The sequence below is a fragment of the Rhinoderma darwinii genome, chromosome 6 (genome assembly GCF_050947455.1).
Source record: "Rhinoderma darwinii isolate aRhiDar2 chromosome 6, aRhiDar2.hap1, whole genome shotgun sequence".
In the NCBI taxonomy this organism is placed as follows: domain Eukaryota; kingdom Metazoa; phylum Chordata; class Amphibia; order Anura; family Rhinodermatidae; genus Rhinoderma; species Rhinoderma darwinii.
This window is the reverse complement of record NC_134692.1, coordinates 56585611-56603878: the sequence shown is the minus strand read 5'-3', so window position 1 is coordinate 56603878 and position 18268 is coordinate 56585611. Positions and strand designations below refer to the sequence as shown.

The 18268-nt window shown below is 40.1% G+C and overlaps 1 protein-coding gene across 3 annotated transcripts in view; it reads right to left on the bottom strand.

Annotated features, from left to right (window-relative positions):
• NBEAL1 (neurobeachin like 1) overlaps positions 1 to 18268 on the bottom strand; it is a 147779-nt gene that overhangs the window by 42413 nt on the left and 87098 nt on the right. For all 3 annotated transcript variants that reach the window (XM_075829793.1, XM_075829791.1, XM_075829792.1), the window contains 11 exons: positions 17640 to 17808; positions 13134 to 13267; positions 12412 to 12571; positions 10822 to 10924; positions 5865 to 6012; positions 5633 to 5791; positions 4248 to 4404; positions 2385 to 2473; positions 1542 to 2123; positions 670 to 845; positions 401 to 551 (listed from right to left, as the gene is read on the bottom strand). In XM_075829793.1, coding sequence (XP_075685908.1) covers positions 401 to 551; positions 670 to 845; positions 1542 to 2123; positions 2385 to 2473; positions 4248 to 4404; positions 5633 to 5791; positions 5865 to 6012; positions 10822 to 10924; positions 12412 to 12571; positions 13134 to 13267; positions 17640 to 17808 — 2028 coding nt within the window. The remainder of the gene's footprint in view (positions 1 to 400; positions 552 to 669; positions 846 to 1541; positions 2124 to 2384; positions 2474 to 4247; positions 4405 to 5632; positions 5792 to 5864; positions 6013 to 10821; positions 10925 to 12411; positions 12572 to 13133; positions 13268 to 17639; positions 17809 to 18268) is intronic.

Genomic DNA, 18268 nt, shown 5'->3' with positions numbered 1-18268 from the left:
ACAGAAACAACCGACTGTATAGGACCGCACCCGGCTGTTTTCGACATTCCCATAGACTTTGAATGGAACTGCTGCAAGCATGTTCGACCACCGCTCCATTCAATGTCCTCCTCACTGGGATCGAGCCCCCAGCGATCAGACAATTACTAACTATCCTATGTATAGGTGATGAATGTCAATCATGGGAATACCCCTTTAAAGGGCTCGTTCCTTTTTCACTCAGTGATATGGCTGTTTGATTTTTTTACATAAACGCAGTAATAACAGTATAAAGTGTGTTTACTCTTGTGTGTGATTGTTTCAATTTTTTTTATATTTTAATGTTACAAGCTCGCTGTACTGATTTAAAAAAAGAAAATTATGTTGTGTGAAGCCTTGCATAAATATAGAAATACTAAACCTTTTCTGTCCACAAAGAAGAATTGACCCGACCTTCAGCTTGGAGAAAGTCTTGTACAATGTGCAATAATCTGTTTGCATTTTCAGCATTGACCTGGGTCTTGGGATCTCTGTTTTCAGTTACAGCCCATTCTGGCATTTTCTCCAACAAGCTGCGTACAGAAAATATTATTGGATAAAATTTATGAAAGGCATAAATAAGATCACGTAAAGAAAATGTTCACATGTAAAACCAATAGGACATGTTAAAGAATTTAAAAAAATACTTACTTCAGTTTAATTACATCAGATGGTCGTAACAATTCATTGGACATTTCAAGGCTGGTTAGTGCGGAGAATACTTGTCCTCTTTCAATCCAGGTAGCATTATCAGATTTATCCAGACCTTTCCACATAAGACAGAGCAGAATGTCTGTAAGCAGCTGCACAAGCTCCTCTTCACAATCCTGAAGGATGTATTGTATTTTGTTTTAGGGACAGACTTCAGCACACATATTTTGGAACAGTTTAGGCATATGTCTGAACATTGTTAATCTGTGATACAGGTGAATTATTTTTTAAGAGGACATTCGTTTTCAGATTTGCAGGCAAATAGATCTGGCAGACGTCTCACGGTCATGGTCGGTAGGACATCTGGTAGCGTATAGCCAGCTGTACATGCTGCCGTGAGCCTGCCATATACTTAAAGCGTCCCTCCAATTCCAATTTCCTGCCCGATCGGAAATTGGATGTGGAGAAATGCTAGTGCACATGGAGGCAACCGTACGACGCTTGGAAAGTATCATGCATGAGTCATATTCTAAATAATAGGACCCGGGACCGATACTTTCCAGAATTAGATGGACACTTTAATTGACTTTTTGTTTAGATAGAGCCGATTGATCCATCAGCATCACAGGAGCACGAGATAAGTGTAAATCTTGATCTCTCTACTAAGAATCTGGATTTATGGCACCAATTGACTCCTAAAGCGTAGCTTACTGTAGTAGTAATGATCAACCAGCTCTTTCTAAACAGGGTACAACAGATTAATGAAGTAAAATGCAGATTTACAGCTGTATGTAAAGTTGACCATACATTCAAATCTAAAAATATCACAGAGAACCCAATATTGCAAACACAGCGATGAAAAGATTCCTTACCTCTTTGCTTTCTATATTCACGCTAAGGGAGAGATTATCTCTAAATAATATATTATTTGAGCAGACAGACTCTTTATCAAGACGATCCATGTTAAAAGACTTTGAGGATTCTACAGGTGAAGGTGTACTGGTTAAGCTTCCCGGAGTTTGATTTCCACCATCTCCCATTTCAAAATTAGCCAGTTCCAAAGTCAGATGTGAACGATCACTGGGCCACACTTCTAGGTCCTCTGCTTGAAGCTGAGCGTCACTGAAAGATGGGCCATCTTCATCCAGGATGGTGCATGTAGATTGGGTGCTTGCATTTAGAGACCTAGTTTCTTCAGAACACCAACTGCTGTATGTATCTTTATTGGAAGCGACTACTTTATCCAAGGCCACCTTCCCAGAATGACTCCTTTGTGACTCCTCAGCTCTGGTACTTTTATCCTCTTCTTTAAAAAGATCTTGGCAATTCACTTTACTACTGTTCTTAAATTCTGAGTTTTCCTTCATAAAGAACCGTACAAAAGTATCCTGCCAGCTAACTTGCTGAGCAATTTGTGAAGCTGCATCAGGGTGAAACTGGAGGATCTGAAAAACCTGGACAATAATCACATAGTAACGTAAAATAGATCAGCATGTAAATGTAATGGCAAATAAACCGAAGAACATAGGCATTAAAAGATTAAGAAAATTCAAGTACCTTTAAAATAACAAAGAAAGGATGTTCTGGTTGAAAGTTCTCGAACACTACCACTTACATTTCAGCTTTATCAAGAATTGCAAATAAAAATACACAAACAATTCATTCACCCAGAAATGTCATATTCTGAAAAACAAAACTTCAGTGTTAATACTCACCTTCCTGCAAATGGAAACTCGTACCGCAAGATTCGACTTGCAAGACATGTGTACCACGGCTATCAGGTCTTTGTAGTTTATAACCGGATCTATAGTTTTAAAGAAATTGAAATCACAAAAAGGAGAGAGAGTTAGAGGGGTTTTCCAAAAGATCAAAAAATTGGCTAAAGGCAAGACAAAATAAATCTTTTTTTTACTTGGTATACCCCTCGCTGCTTCAGCACCGCAGCTCCAGTGGGCCCTGAGGGAATTGTTAGCTGTCCTGCAGTGATGATGCGCCAACTACCTGCAAGTGACAACTGCTTCACCGCTTAGGCCACTGATTGGCTACAGAGGTTACGTGTGGGTAAGTTGGCACATTATCACTGTAGGACATCTCACAGAGTACGGCGGGGGGTATACTAGATCAGTTGTGTTACTTTTGTTATTTTATCACATTCCCTGGCTCTCAGAAAATCTCTATCACATTACGTCACTAACCCGTTCCCGAACGCCCTCTGTCTTTTTACGGCCAGAGGTGCAGGTCCCGAGTCTACAGCAACACCAAAAGACGCAAACGCTCCAGTGAGCGCTCCTTCTCTAAGCAAGAGGTGTTACTAACAGCCCCTATACTTAGAGCAGCCTCCTGAATTCAGCTGGGATCGGAGGAAACTGCAATCGCAGATGTTTAACTGGTTCCCGACTGGTGGCTGCGTATTTACCGCCAGCGGTCAGGGTCCTTTAAACCCACGCCATAGACTATTTACGGCTCGGGTTTTAACTTGCTGCCCGAGCGATCGGGGAGCTGAATGTCGGGTCTCCGGCAGTCAGTGACTGCCGGGGACCTTGAGGAGAAGATAGAAGCAGCTTTCGCTGCTTCTGTCTTCTCCAAGCGCTGTGTATAGGAATAGAGGCAGCGGCCGCGCCGCTGTCTCTATTGGTCCCGGTGATCATGTGACTGGTCACATGATCGCCGGGTGCCGTTAGTGGCAGACTGCTACTGGGTCTTACTAGACCCAGCACAGACCTATTAGTGACAATAGTCACTATGAGAGGGCTGATTTCCCCTGTAACTGGGGCTGCTGTGCAACCCCAGTTACAGTGGAAAAAGATGGTGTAAAAGAAAGAAAAAAAATATATAAAGTTCCCCAAACGTCTTTTTTGACCTTTGAGGGACAGACCATAGTAATAAAAAAAGAAAAGTAAAGTGCAAAAAAAATTAATAATACACATAAAATACCCACTCCAACCCCCCCCCCCCGCCAATCATTGTCGTAACGCTAGCCCTGACCCAATTACCCTAATATAGACATGTAATATATTAAAATTAACAGTAGACAATGACGATCGCAAATAAAAGGTCTATTTTAGGGTAAAACTATGTTATTACATTAAAAAAAATAGCTGAAAAGTAAAAAAGCTTATTTTTTTTACTATTATTTTCAAACTTTAAGCCTAAAAATTCTACAATAGCAAAAAGGAAGTGTATCAAAACGATAAAAAAAAAAAAAAAGAAACCTGCATTTTCTACGGAAAAAAAACATCACAAAAATCACGTTGCCCAACAAATAAAAAAAGTTATGGGCGTTTAACTAACGAATGCTAAAAATGGCTAAACAGTGTCTGGTCCTGAAGGCTCAAAATAGCCCGGTCCTGAAGGCTCAAAATAGCCCGGTCCTGAACTAGTTAAAGCCTTTCAGGCCCGGTCATTAATGGATTAAGAAAAGACAAGTGTATTGTCGGTTATTGTTGAGTGGACAACGATACTAGAAAGCGCTGAATATAAATTAACCACATGAATTGAAGCATGTTAACGATACAACTACGGAGTATTCATAGACAACGCGCACATTTGTACGATAAAGTGAAGTGAAACGATCCTACCTGCCCTAAGCACTTGGTTGAGAAGTCCTTTTATGAGTAACGTACTGACGGGAGCATTTACCAGCAATCCCAGCCCAGAGTATCCCACTTCTCGCAGTCGAATTCGCTGTTTACTTTTTTCATAAACTTTATTACAATTCAACATCTGTTCTAATATCTGTCAAAACATGATTTCAGGAAACCTCGTCAGTAAATAGAACATTACATAAATTCATATAACCCTTATATTAACCATTTCATGACCGGGGGGGGGGGGTGTTTTGGGCCTTTATGACCACAGCAAAATGAATGACCCCTTTTGGAACGTTGTATTCTAAAAGGTAACATTTGTTTTTGTTTCTTAGTCTACCGCAAAAAATGTTGTTTCTTTTTTTAATGTCTTTCTTATCATTTAAAATTGGAGCCCATATAAATTAATTTTGCAGTTTTTTGTTTTTTTTAGGGAAAACGGTTTAGTACAGATTTTTTTTCTTTGTAAAACTATTTTTTGTTTGGGGTAACATGCATTCTACCTAACAGGGACGTATTAATGCATAAGCACCGGACATCCCTGCAGAATGCATTTGTGTCACGCAGAATGTTGAAGATTGGTGCGCATGGGTTTGGAGAGAAGTTTTTAAAAAAAAATGTAAGGATGTTTTTTTTTTACATTTTACTGTATTATTGTTTTCATTATTATTTCTTCTACTATGGTGGCACAGGTTAGCAGGGAAAATATTATGTATGTGTTCCCTGCTGTCTTCACATACAGATCACTTAAAACAAGTGATTTAATGGTAACAGCCCAATAGATCTCTGTCAACAGTGATTTGTGTAGCCATTTTTTTTTTTTTTAACCTTTGATTTTTTTTTTTTACGATCCCAGCAGTTGCGGCGGGACTGCAGCTCTGTATTACAGCCATCCTACCGCCAATGATTGCTCCGGCACAGAGGCAGTACACACACTATTACCTAGACGTAACAGTACGTCAAGTTGCCTCACCTACTAGAGTAGCTTGATGTACTACGGAGTCAAGAAGGGTTTAACGTTGCTATGTGTTAGGTCCATGTGGTGCACCTTAGAAGTGGGACTCTAATGACGGGTGCCTAATTCTGCTGCTGGAGTTGTAGTATGAGAGGGTCGTACGTTGGCCTAAGATTCCGTAGCACCAGGAGGAATGTCTGTCCCATGCTCTTATACAAAGTTGCAAGTAGTTTGCCATTTCTATGCTAGGGGCATATGCCGGATATCACTAGATATTTTTGTAAATTAAAAGAATTTAGCAAATTTATAATAGACCTGCATATGAAAAATGTCCATTCCCAACCAACATCTAAGCTAGTAGGGAGCAGAGAATCTTGGGCACTATTCAGGTATAGTCTACTTCAGTAAGCACATGACATACCTTGAACACCAATTCTTTTAGTCGGTCGGAATACCTCTGATTCAGTAGCAATGCATAAAGAATATCAGCACTGCCTGGCTCGAAAAAAAGCAAAAACAGCTGTTCCTGGGTGGGTGTGATAGTCAGAAGGTTGTATAGAACTTCCAGTACTCCACACAGCTAAAAGAAAGGACACGATGATGAAAAGATGGCAATCATCTGAGAGAAGAAAAATCAAGTAGAGAATAATGACCTGCTCTTCATCGCTAGTCGCCGCAATGTAACCGATGACACTCTGAGTCTCTTCCTGTGTGACACCTTTGCTGAGAAAATATTTGAGGAGTCCAAATAGAGACATTCTTATTGTAGTCAAATCCTCAGGTGACAAAGAGTTCTCCTTACTACAAGTTCAAAAATATACAATGATTAAAGTATTTAAAACTAAAAATTTATATAATGGGGGAAATGAAGGGGAAACAAAAAAAACAATTATGTTCTTCACTGATCATCATAAACAATATTTTTTAGGCTGCATCGGTGTGAAATATTTGATGTTTTGCAACGTGTTTAACCCCTTAAGGACACAGGCATTTTTTGGTTTTTCCTCTTCGTCTTTTTAAAGAGTCATAACTTTTTTACTTTAGTCGACATGGCCATATGCTTATTTTTTGCGGGACAAGTTGTATATATAACATATAACATACTAAGAAACTTTTAAGAATTATTTTGTGAGGTGGCATAAAAAAAACCCTCCAACACTGCCATGCTTTTTGTTTTTTTTGTTGCCATATTCGGAGACTCATAACTTTTTTATTTTTCCTTCGATGGAGCTGTGTGTGACGGCTTATTTTCTGGGAGGCGAGCGGTAGTTTTTATTGGTACCATTTTTGGTACTTTTTATTGAATTTTTTGCGGGCTAACAAGGAAACAACAAAACAGCCATTCTGGAATTTAGATTTTTTTCCTTCCTATGGCGTTGACCCTGCGGTTTAACAAAATTGATACTTTAATAGTTTGGACTTCTATGGATGCGGCGTTGCCAATTAAATATTTTTTATTGTTTATATATCTGAAAAATGGGAAATCTTTTTTTTTTTTTACAAAATATAAAAATAAACGTCTATATAGAGCTATATATATATATATATAGATATATATATATATATATATATATATATATAGATCTATAAAGAGCTATAGCGCTATATAGATCTGTATAGCCACTCGGGCAACTCGCAACTTTGTCCAGGGGGGCATTCGAGACACGGAGGGTGCCCCCTCCGTCTGTTTAACCACTTAGATGCCGCGGACACTACTGAACGCGTCATCTGAGGGGTTTAAACAACTGGGAGTTCTCCCCGATCCCAATCGTTGTAGGTGGGTGTCAGGTGCACCCGCCGCATATGGTGCAGGCTCAGCTCCTGAGCCATATTGTTAGAACGCACATCTGTTATACAGCTGACACATGCCGCAGATGGTGTTAAGGGGTTTGAAAAGATTATTATTTTATGGTACAAATCGTAAAAAAAACGTTTTATTATTTTTAACCCCTTAGTGACCACCAATACGCCTTTTCACGTGATTCACTAATGGGCTTTAGGCTAGGCTGACGCCTTTTCACGTCAGCCTAGTCTAAGTCCTGCACGGGTCTCCCGTGCAGGCAGGAGCCGGGGCTCTGCTGTCTGATGACAGCTGAGCTCCTGCTCCAACGCCCGCGATCGAAGTTTACTTCGATCGCGGGCGTTTAACCCGTTAAATGCCGCCGTCAATAGCGACCACGGCATTTAACTTTGTTCACAGAGGGAGTGCGCTCCCTCTGTCACCCATCGGCGGCCCGCGAATGAAATCGCGGGTCTCCGATGGGGTGTCATGGCAGCCGGGGGCTTGATAAAAGCCCCCAGGTCTGCCCTGGACATATTCCTGTTAGGACGCGCCGGAGGCACGTCGTAACAGATTGCCTGTCAGATTTACACTGACAGGCAATAATGCTCTGGTATACGAAGTATACCAGAGCATTATAGCAGCGATCGGAACATCGCACAGTAAAGTCCCCTAGTGGGACTAATAAAATCAGTCATCAAAGTGAAATAAATATTATTAATAAAAAGTACAGTAAAAAAAAAACAAAAAACATTTTTTTCCAGAAAAAGTGGTTTTATTTAGTAAAAGTGTAAAAGAAAAAAAAAAGCACACATATATGGTATCGCCGCGACCGTAATGACTCCATTAATAAAGTTAATAGGTAATTTAAACCGCAAAGTGAACACCGTAAAAAAAAAAACGCAATAAACCATGGCGAAATTGCAATTTTTTTCCATTGCCCCCCAAAAAAGTCATAATAAAAATGAATCAATAAGTCCCATGCACCCCAAAACAGTACCATTCAAAACTACGTCTTGTCCCGCAGAAAACAAGCCCAAAAAATCACTACATTGATGGAAAAATAAAAAAATTACGGCTCTTGGAAAGCGACGATGCAAAAACAAATAATTTTCGTTCAAAAGTGTTTTTATTGTGCAAAAGTCGTAAAACATAAAAAAAACTCTACATATGTGGTATCGCCGTAATCGTACCGACCCATAGAATAAAGGTAACATGTTATTTACGTCGCATAGTGAACAGCGTCAATTTAAAAACGCATAGAGCAATGGCGGAATTTCAGGTTTTTTTTATAATCCCCCCCAAAAAGGTTAATAAAAGTTAATATAAAAATTATATGTACCCAAAAATGGTGCCATTAAAAAGCACAACTAATCCCGCAAAAAACAAGTCCTCATACAGCTATGTAGACGAAAAAATAAAAAAGCTATAGCTCTTTGAATGCGACTATAGAAAAACGAATAAAATAGCTTGGTCATTAGGGCCTAAAATGGGCTGGTCACTAAGGGGTTAAAGAGGCTCTGTCACCAGATTTTGCAACCCCTATCTGCTATTGCAGCAGATAGGCGCTGCAATGTAGATTACAGTAACGTTTTTATTTTTAAAAAACGAGCATTTTTGGCCAAGTTATGACCATTTTTGTAATTATGCAAATGAGGCTTGCAAAAGTCCAAGTGGCCGTGTTTAAAGTAAAAGTCCAAGTGGGCGTGTATTATGTGCGTACATCGGGGCGTTTTTAATACTTTTACTAGCTGGGCGCTCTGAAGAGAAGTAACATCCTCTTCTCTTCAGAACGCCCAGCTTCTGCCAGATCACGCTGTGACGTCACTCACAGGTCCTGCATCGTGACGGCCACATCGGCACCAGAGGCTACAGTTGATTCTGCAGCAGCATCAGCGTTTGCAGGTAAGTCGATCTTACCTGCAAACGCTGATGCTGCTGCAGAATCAACTGTAGCCTCTGGTGCCGATGTGGCCGTCACGATGCAGGACCTGTGAGTGACGTCACAGATCTGCACTGCCAGAAGCTGGGCGTTCTGAAGAGAAGAGGATGTTACTTCTCTTCAGAGCGCCCAGCTAGTAAAAGTATTAAAAACGCCCCGATGTACGCACATAATACACGCCCACTTGGACTTTTACTTTTAAACACACCCACTTGGATTTTTGCAAGCCTCATTTGCATAACTACAAAAATGGTCATAACTTGGCCAAAAATGCTCGTTTTTAAAAAATAAAAACGTTACTGTAATCTACATTGCAGCGCCTATCTGCTGCAATAGCAGATAGGGGTTGCAAAATCTGGTGACAGAGCCTCTTTAATTACTTTTTTCTATTATATTGATTTCATTTTTTTAACTCATAAATGGATTTTGATTGCTGATCTAATTTTTTTTTCCCCTTTATAAAGTACTGGCCTATAAACATGGATTCAGCTAGTGTATGACAAAATACAAGACATTTGATAGGGCAAACTCTCCTAACAAGCAATATGAGTAGATATGGTAATCCTTTGACTTGTTTGCTTGTATAAGGTATAGGAATGAACTGTGTTACGAGGCATACCTGTGACACTATCAAAGTAAGCTACTCACTTTGTTTTTTGCTTTTTATTTTTATTTTTTTACAAAGGAACAATTGCTGTGCCTATGAAGTAATAGTACTTTGCAGTGTGTAGCCAACACCTGCTGTGTGCCAACTAATTATATGACTGATAATACAGATACATACTTAAAAGGGTTGTCCAAGATTAGAAAGACAGGTCTTCTTTCTTCCAAAAACAGTGCCACATTTGTCCACAGGTTGTGAGTGGTATTGCAGCTCAGCCCTATTTACTTCAATGGAGCTAGGCTGCAAACAAAGACACAACAAACTTACAGGTAAGGCACTGTTTCTGGAAATAAGGAGCCATGTTTATCAAATCCTGGGCAACCCCTTTAAGTCTTCTTTAGGGAAACAACACGGTTTCATAGTCTGTAATTATCAGTTGTTTTGTACATGCAAATTATGAAAAGTGGTTGAATAACTGGATTTTTCCAAAATTAAATTTGACTTCCATTTGTCACCATGCTGTACATTTAAGGCGCAGATGGCAGGGAGTACTGGCACCCATCTGAATGGGTCATTGGGGATCAGGGGCATTGACAAAGGGGGCGGACCCCTGAAATGTCACACCAGGCGTAGTTAGACCCTGACTGTTCCTCCTGTGGGTCTCTGCCAAAGTCCATATCTCTTTCTGTCCGAAAAAGAAATACATCCGATGGCTATGAACAGGACTTCAGCATCCTTTTTGCTTACTAAGAAATTGTCTCTTGTGTCATACGTGCTTCTACCTACATACTTTGTCTACTAAAAGACATTGAAAGCGTCTTTCCAGCACGACACATCCATATGTTCATTATATTAAGGTTTGCCCAGTTTTTCTAGGATCAGGGGCGTTGCCATAAATGGAAGATTAAGGCCCCATGCACACGAACGTGTTTTTGCGGCCGCAATTCCCCCGAAAATCCACGGGAGAATTGCGGCCCCATTCTTTTCTATGGGGCCATGCACGCGACCGTAGTTTTTACGGTCCGTGCATGGCCCGGGAACCCGCACCGCAGAAAGAACGGGCATGTCCTATTATGGACATCTTCTGCGGTCCGGGCTCACTGAAAACAATGACGGCGGCCATGTGCATGTCGTACGATTTGCGGGCGGCCCGCGGCTGACAGTCCGCAGCCGCCCGACCCGAAAATCACGGCCGTGCACACGGCTACGGTCGTGTGCATGAGGCCTAAGGGCTGACTTTCTTCATTGCCCTTCTAAATATAAATGCCAAGTAATGCTTCATACCTGTAATGAATTCGCATTGTATCCAGCAAAAACTGAACACCATACTTTTTACGAAAGAGTTTCCTGCTATCCTTGATGATGGTTGGCAAATATTGTATGTGTCCTTTAAAAAAAGAAAAAGTAGGTAAGAAGAGTCAATGGGTCTCATTTGTCAAACCTCTTTAAACTTGAACTGGCCTTTTTGGCCATGGCAACCACATAGCGCAGCTTTATTTTTTTTTTAAAGAAAAATAAGAATATTAATTTTTATCATGAAGCCACACAAAATACCCCATAAAGGTTGTAGAAATGTGTGCAGATTCATCAAAAATAAAAAATTAAATCTACCATTTACATAAGTATTCAGACCCTTTACTAAGTACTTTGTTGAGGCACCGGTTACAGCCTAAAAACCTTTTGGGTATGATGTTACAAGCTTGGCACGTCTATAGTTGAGGAATTTATCCCATTCTTCACTGTAGCTCCTCTCAAGACTTGTTTAGATTGGGAACATCAGTGTACATCTAATTGTTGGTTTCTCCAAAGATGTTAGATCGGGTTTAAGTACAGCTCCGGCTGGGCCACTCAAGAACATCTCCAGACCTATCTCAAAGCCATTCCTGTGTTGTCTTAGCAATGCTTAGGGTTGTTGTCCTGCTGTTGTCTCAGGTCCTGGAGCAGGATTTCATCAGGCATTTTCTGTATTTTGATCTGTTCATCTTTTTATCGATTCTGACTTGTCTCCCACCACATGATGCCGTCACCACCATCGTGCCTGATCTCCTCCAGTGCGAATGCTTGGCATTTAGGCCAGAGAGTTCCATTTGACTACAAATTTTGTTGGAAAACTCTTAGCAGGCTGTCCATGTACCTTTTACGTAGTATTGCAGAGATGGTTGTTCATTTTGGCCAGGCAGCGGCCCTAGAAAGAGCCGGATCCGACATGTCAACTATAGGACCTAATAGAGACAGGAGTCTTCCTTTCCAAATCATGTCCAATCAATTGTGTTTACCACATGGACTCCAATAAAGTTGAAGAAACATGTCAGAAAAGATGAATGGAAACAAGATGCTCCTCAGCACATCTTTGCGTGTAATAGCAAGGGTGTATTCACATTTGTCATATGTGTGATGTTTTTTTGCCACAGTTATGGGAAAACTACAGCACAAAAAAACGCAATTTAGGGAAATTGCTTTTTATTTTTTTGCTTTTGCGAGAAAAATGTGAAAAAACAACGCAATGTGTGAATACAACCAAAACCTTCTGAAATACTCAAATTTCAGCAAACATGATTTTGCTTTATCCTTATGGAGTAGCCTTATTTATACAGTTTATAGCAAATCTGTTACGTAACAAAATGTAAAAAAAATAAAGGTGAAAGGCTATGATTACTTTGTGAAGGCACAGTATATTTTGCATGAATTATAGAATGTCTCAAACATAACTTTTATTTGCCACCAATAATTTACCTATGAGTGACCAGTTTTACTACAGATCAATTGATCATAATTTTACAAAAAACTGGATTTGTGTGTGTTTTTTAATAGATGCTGGTGAACAAGCATTCGACATAAGTCTTATTTATTCTATGTATATATAGAAATTCTCACCTAATCGAAAGGGAAAGTCTCCACGATTCCAGATGCGGAAATCAAACAGCAGAAATTGGTACATCTGTTGCAACAGTGCAGTGTTCTTCTCCACAGACACCTCCTCTATCAGTAGCTGAACAGCCATCAGAACGTTCACATCCATAAAATGTCCTGGTACCTGACGGAAAAACAGTCTGTAACTAAAAAAGGCTGAGGAGCAATCTCGCTACGTTCACGATGGGATAACGTTGGCGTCCAACGAACCCTCCTGACTTATAATTGGGTCTGTCCAGTTGCGCTGTTCTTTTAATGGAAAAAATACCATAGCATGTGACGCAATTTTTTCAGTCAAACTTGATGGACTCTGTGACAGATGTTCTAAACGTAGCCTCCGACGCAGATGTAAACATGCAGCCTAAGAGAGGTTTGCTCTGGAGACATCTGTACATTACATACACACACTTTGATTTGAATGGATGGCGTGTAAAACTTCATTCCGTCCTGCAGAATATGCAGGTGGTGCCAGCAGCAGAGCACCCTTAAATCAGCTTTTTGCCAAGCAACCTGCTAGAAGGACAGGTTTCCTCCATAGAGGGCAAACCCTATAAAGATGACACAAAAAATCCAGTTCTGGGAGCACCCGATCCATTTTTTTTTTTCTATTCCATTTAGCTTAATTTTGTGTGTCTTTAAATATACAACATTTCTTATAACAAACACAAAAAATAACCGTGTATTACCTTCTGCAGCAGAACCCCTAAAGTTGTAACTCCATGGGAATGCATTAGATTCTCCTGATTGATTGGATGTCTCTGAATAAAGTGCTTGATCAGCAAAACAAAAGTAGCTATAATGTTTTTTTCCAGACGGGCTTCTGAAATGTAAAACACAAATATAGAGTTACTGAGGGGCAAAAATACTACCCAGATCGACCCAATCAATACTACCCAAAACATAAATAAAGCTCGTTATTTACGGTGTATCATTGTCATGAATTTCGTGGCATTACTCTTAAAATTTGCAAATGTAATAGAATTGCACTTTCAAAAAACTTTTGATGTCATAGAGACATATCAGAAGTCTGGATCAGTGGGGGTCCGGGCGCGGAGACCCCCCCACCGTAGCTGAAACGAAGGTGTAGATGCGTTAAGATGGGTACCCTGCCCCTTTGGCTGTGATCGGCACTTCTCGTTAGGCTGAGGACGGCTCAGATAGACATTTTACGTGAGCCCATCTTCAGCCTGACAAGGAATGCGATCACAGCCAAATATTTTTTTGCATTTTCCGTTGACTTTAGCAGTAAGAGGTCTTGTTTTTTGCGGGGCTACGTGTGTTTTTTATTGGTACAATTTTGGGATACATGCGAATTTAGATAACTTTTTATAAATTTTTTTGGGAAAAGCAAGGTGACCAAAAAACAGCAATGCTTCAGCGTTCACCTAGCGTGTTAAATACAGTGATATTGTAATAGTTTGGACTTTTACAGATGCGGTGATACCAATTATGTTTACTTTTTTTTTTATTTCTGACACATTTTTGAGAAAAATGGGTAAAGTTTTGTTTTTTTAGGGGGGTCAGTGGGATGCATGTCAGATAAACAGTTTGCATTTTATGACCTAGTAACAGGTAATCTTTAATAATATATCACAGAAGGCAGACATGGAGACCTTCAATAGTGATGACCACTTAATGGTATGTTGGAGGTCGCCAAAGAGTTAAGCAAGAGCTATGATCCATCACTGCAGCATTGTCTAAGGGTGATCTGAAATCCCCCCTACATCAGAGACATGGTTGTTGCTGGGACCCTCCCCAATACTCTACACTGCAGGTCTGCTTGTTCAGAGTGGTTGCTGTAATAAAGTGCAAGCCCACCACAAGCTCACCAAGAAGCCAGAATTATATTCTATTTTAGCAAAAAGAAAATGCTGAAAGGAGTTGTCCAAGATAAAATGACTATGTGTTAATGCTTGTAATTTATAAATGTAAATACATTTGTAATATACTTACATTTTCCAAAGTGACCCCGTTTCCAGATGGGGTACTTGATGGGTGACGTCACTAACTGCACCGGCTCTGGCCGCTGTGTTGATCTTCAATTATTTTCCGGGTATATGACACGTCACTTGTGAAGTGCCCTGTATGGGCTGTTCCGTTGTAACGTGCATGCGCGGTCCCTGCTGTTATCTCGGGAATGGCAGGGACCGCGCATGCGCATTGCGGGCTGTGCAGCAGAACAGCCCATACACAGCACGTCACAAGTGACGTGTCGTATACCCGGAAAATAATTGAAGATCAACACAGCGGCCAGAGCAGAGAGTGACGTCACCCGTCAAGTACCCCATCTGGAAACGTGGCCACTTTGGAAAATGTAAGTCTATTACAAATGTATTTACATGAATAAATTACAGGCATTAACACATAGTCATTTTATCTCAGAAAACCCCTAAAACTACACGAAACTAAAAAGAAAAATATGCACTCCAAAAGCCAAATGGTGGTCCTTCCGAGCCTGGCAGTGTGTCCAAACAGCAGTTTACGACCACATATGGGGTATAACCTTACTCTGCAAAACCTGCTTAACCATTTATGGGGTGTCAGTCAAATGACATACCAGTGGGGGGGGGAATAAAAACAAAATCTACTTTTTTTTTCACTATGCAAAATCCATTGAGCACGAATATCTGGAAACGTCTGTGGGGTCAAAATGCTCACTACACCGCCTAGATGAATACCTTGAGAGGTATAGTTTCCAAAATGGGTTCAGCTCTTGGGGGTTTCTATTAACTATTTCAGCCCTAAGCCCCTGCAATTGTGGGTAATGTGTAAATGACCAAATTAAGCCTCAAATGTGCATGGTGTTTTTTCACGCCTGAAGCCCTGTCACATGTCCAGGCAAAAGATTAAGGCGATATGTAAAACATTCCTAAAATCAGGAAACACAGCATAATAATAGGAGCGCTGACTTTTCACTGTAACACAAGCTGGGCACAACATATTGGGCACTAAAATGGCATATATATGGAAAAATTGCAATTTTCACTCCACAACATCCATTGTGTGAAAATCTCTGCAAAACCTGTGGGGTCAAAATGCTCACTACACCCCTAAATTAATTCCTTGCGGCGGTGTAATTTCCTAAATGGGGTCACTTTTCAGGGTGGTTTCCACTGTACCCGTACCTCAGGGGCTTTGCAAATACGACACAGTGTCAGAGAACCATGCTTTCGAAGCAAAGATTTCAAATGTCGAAAAATGGAAATTTTTCTAATTTTTTGTTACATTTCAGATTTGATTTATAAATAAAGAGTAAACATATCGACCAAAAGTTAATATAAACAGAAAGCACAATGTGTCACGAAATAAACAATCCCAGAATCACTTGGACAAGTAAAAGCATTCCAGAGTTATTATCACACGTCAGATTTGAAAAAAATGGTTCTGCGTGCTAAAGTCCAAATTAGGCTGCGTCCTTAAGGGGTTATGTTTGGAGATTTCCAGAGTAGGTTTTTGACCTGAAAGCCTAACTAATGTATGCAGCACTAGAATGTAAGCATTATATTGCGGACTATGTAGGTTTAGAATAATAAAACACCAGTGTGAACTAGGCCTTACTGTGCCGGAAAGTTTAGTACCACAGCACACTGGTCAACCTGACTTTATAAGTGTTTGCTGCTACCTGCTGTAGGGTTTTAGACAGAAGTTTGGGCATGTTCACGTGTGCAAGAGGACTGAACTATTGAAACAATTTGTAAAATAAATGTTGTTTTATTATTCTGTCTAAACTAAACTGCAGTTTACAACCTACATAGTCAGCAATATAATGCCTAGTGCTGCATACATTAGGCTTTCAGGTCAAAAACCTACTCTGGAAATCTCCAAACATTCCATACTGGAATTGTATGATTTATACATTAACCCCTTAAAGAGGCTCTGTCACCAGATTTTGCAACCCCTATCTGCTATTGCAGCAGATCGGCGCTGCAATGTAGATAAGAGTAACGTTTTTATTTTTAAAAAACGAGAATTTTTGGCCAAGTTATGACCATTTTTGTATTTATGCAAATGAGGCTTGCAAAAGTCCAAGTGGGCGTGTATTATGTGCGTACATCGGGGCGTTTTTACTACTTTTACTAGCTGGGCGTTCTGACAAGAAGTATCATCCACTTCTCTTCAGAACGCCCAGCTTCTGGCAGTGCAGACACAGCCGTGTTCTCGAGAGATCACGCTGTTACGTCACTCACAGGTCCTGCATCGTGTCGGCCACATCGGCACCAGAGGCTACAGTTGATTCTGCAGCAGCATCAGCGTTTGTAGGTAAGTAGCTACATCGACTTACCTGCAAACGCCGATGCTGCTGCAGAATCAACTGTAGCCTCTGGTGCCGATGTGTCCTCGCTCGTCCGACACGATGCAGGACCTGTGAGTGATCTCTCGAGAATAATACACGCCAAGTTGGACTTTTACTTTAAACACGCCCACTTGGACTTTTGCAAGCCTCATTTGCATAAATACAAAAATGGTCATAACTTGGCCAAAAATGCTCGCTTTTTAAAAATAAAAACTTTACTGTAATCTACATTGCAGCGCCTATCTGCTGCAATAGCAGATAGGGGTTGCAAAATCTGGTGACAGAGCCTCTTTAAGTACGCAGCCTAATTTGGACTTTAGCACGCAGCCCCGTTTTTTCAAATCTGACGTGTGGTAATAACTCGGGAATGCTTTCACTTCTCCAAGTGATTCTGGGATTGGATTTTTTTTGTGACACATTGTACTTTGTGTTAATGTTAACTTTTGGTCGATAGGTTTACTCTTTATTTATAAAACAAATCTGAAATGTAACACAAAGTTTGAAAAATTTGCATTCTTACATGGTGGAAATGGTTTACGTTTATCACAGTTGTGCAAGGGTTCCGTCGTTTTGACGGAATCAATACCGTAGTCGACTGCACTATTGATTCAGTCAAAACAACGGAACCCTTACACAACGGTGACAAACAAACCATTTGCACCGGATCTGTCACCATTGAAATCAATGGTGAAGCAAACTGAAACCTATGGTTTCCTTTTGTTTCAGTCAGGGTTTCGTTCATGGGTTCCACTGACGGAAAGGTCAGACGGAACCCATGAACGGAGCCCTGACGCAGATGTGAACGAAGCCTAATATGTATAAAATATAAAAGCGGGTCAATAGAAAGAATTTATTAGTACATATTAAAGACTTGTGAAATTAACTTATAAGGTAATACCTGAGGATTTCGTGGATGACAAAACTACAAAATCTCCCTCTGTAGGTGTCAACAGCTCAGGAGGAAGACTAATACTTTCAGATTTGTCACAGACAAACTCATTTAAACAGCTGATCTGCTCCAGTAGTGGAAATAATGTATTTAGTCCACCAATACAGTTGATCATGTCCTGAAATGTAATAGAAATATTTAGTCAACTTACAATTCTTTCTCTTTCTACAAACATCTTGGAGCTAAACGTTTCATCTTAATTTGAAGGGAATTGATTCTATAGCAATTTCTATACTAGACTTCTGTGGCTGCCAATCCCTATCTGAGTACAAGTTGTTGGCAGCAGTCTATCGCAACCAACAGTCATCTGATGTAGCTCGAAAAAAACAGTACTCAATGTATTTTCAGCAAGTGGATTCACCAACTGAACCCATGTTTTTCAATGGCGCATTTATTTTATATTAGTAATAACGGTATATATAAACTTTATACAATGTGCAAAGCAAACCAGCAATAAATCAGCTACTACAAGTGTGTATGAATTTTAAATTACAGCATGGTTAAGACAATTTATGCGTTACCAACCTGTGTTAACATAAAGCAATAAATTGTCATAACTTTTAGTTTAGAAAGCGCTA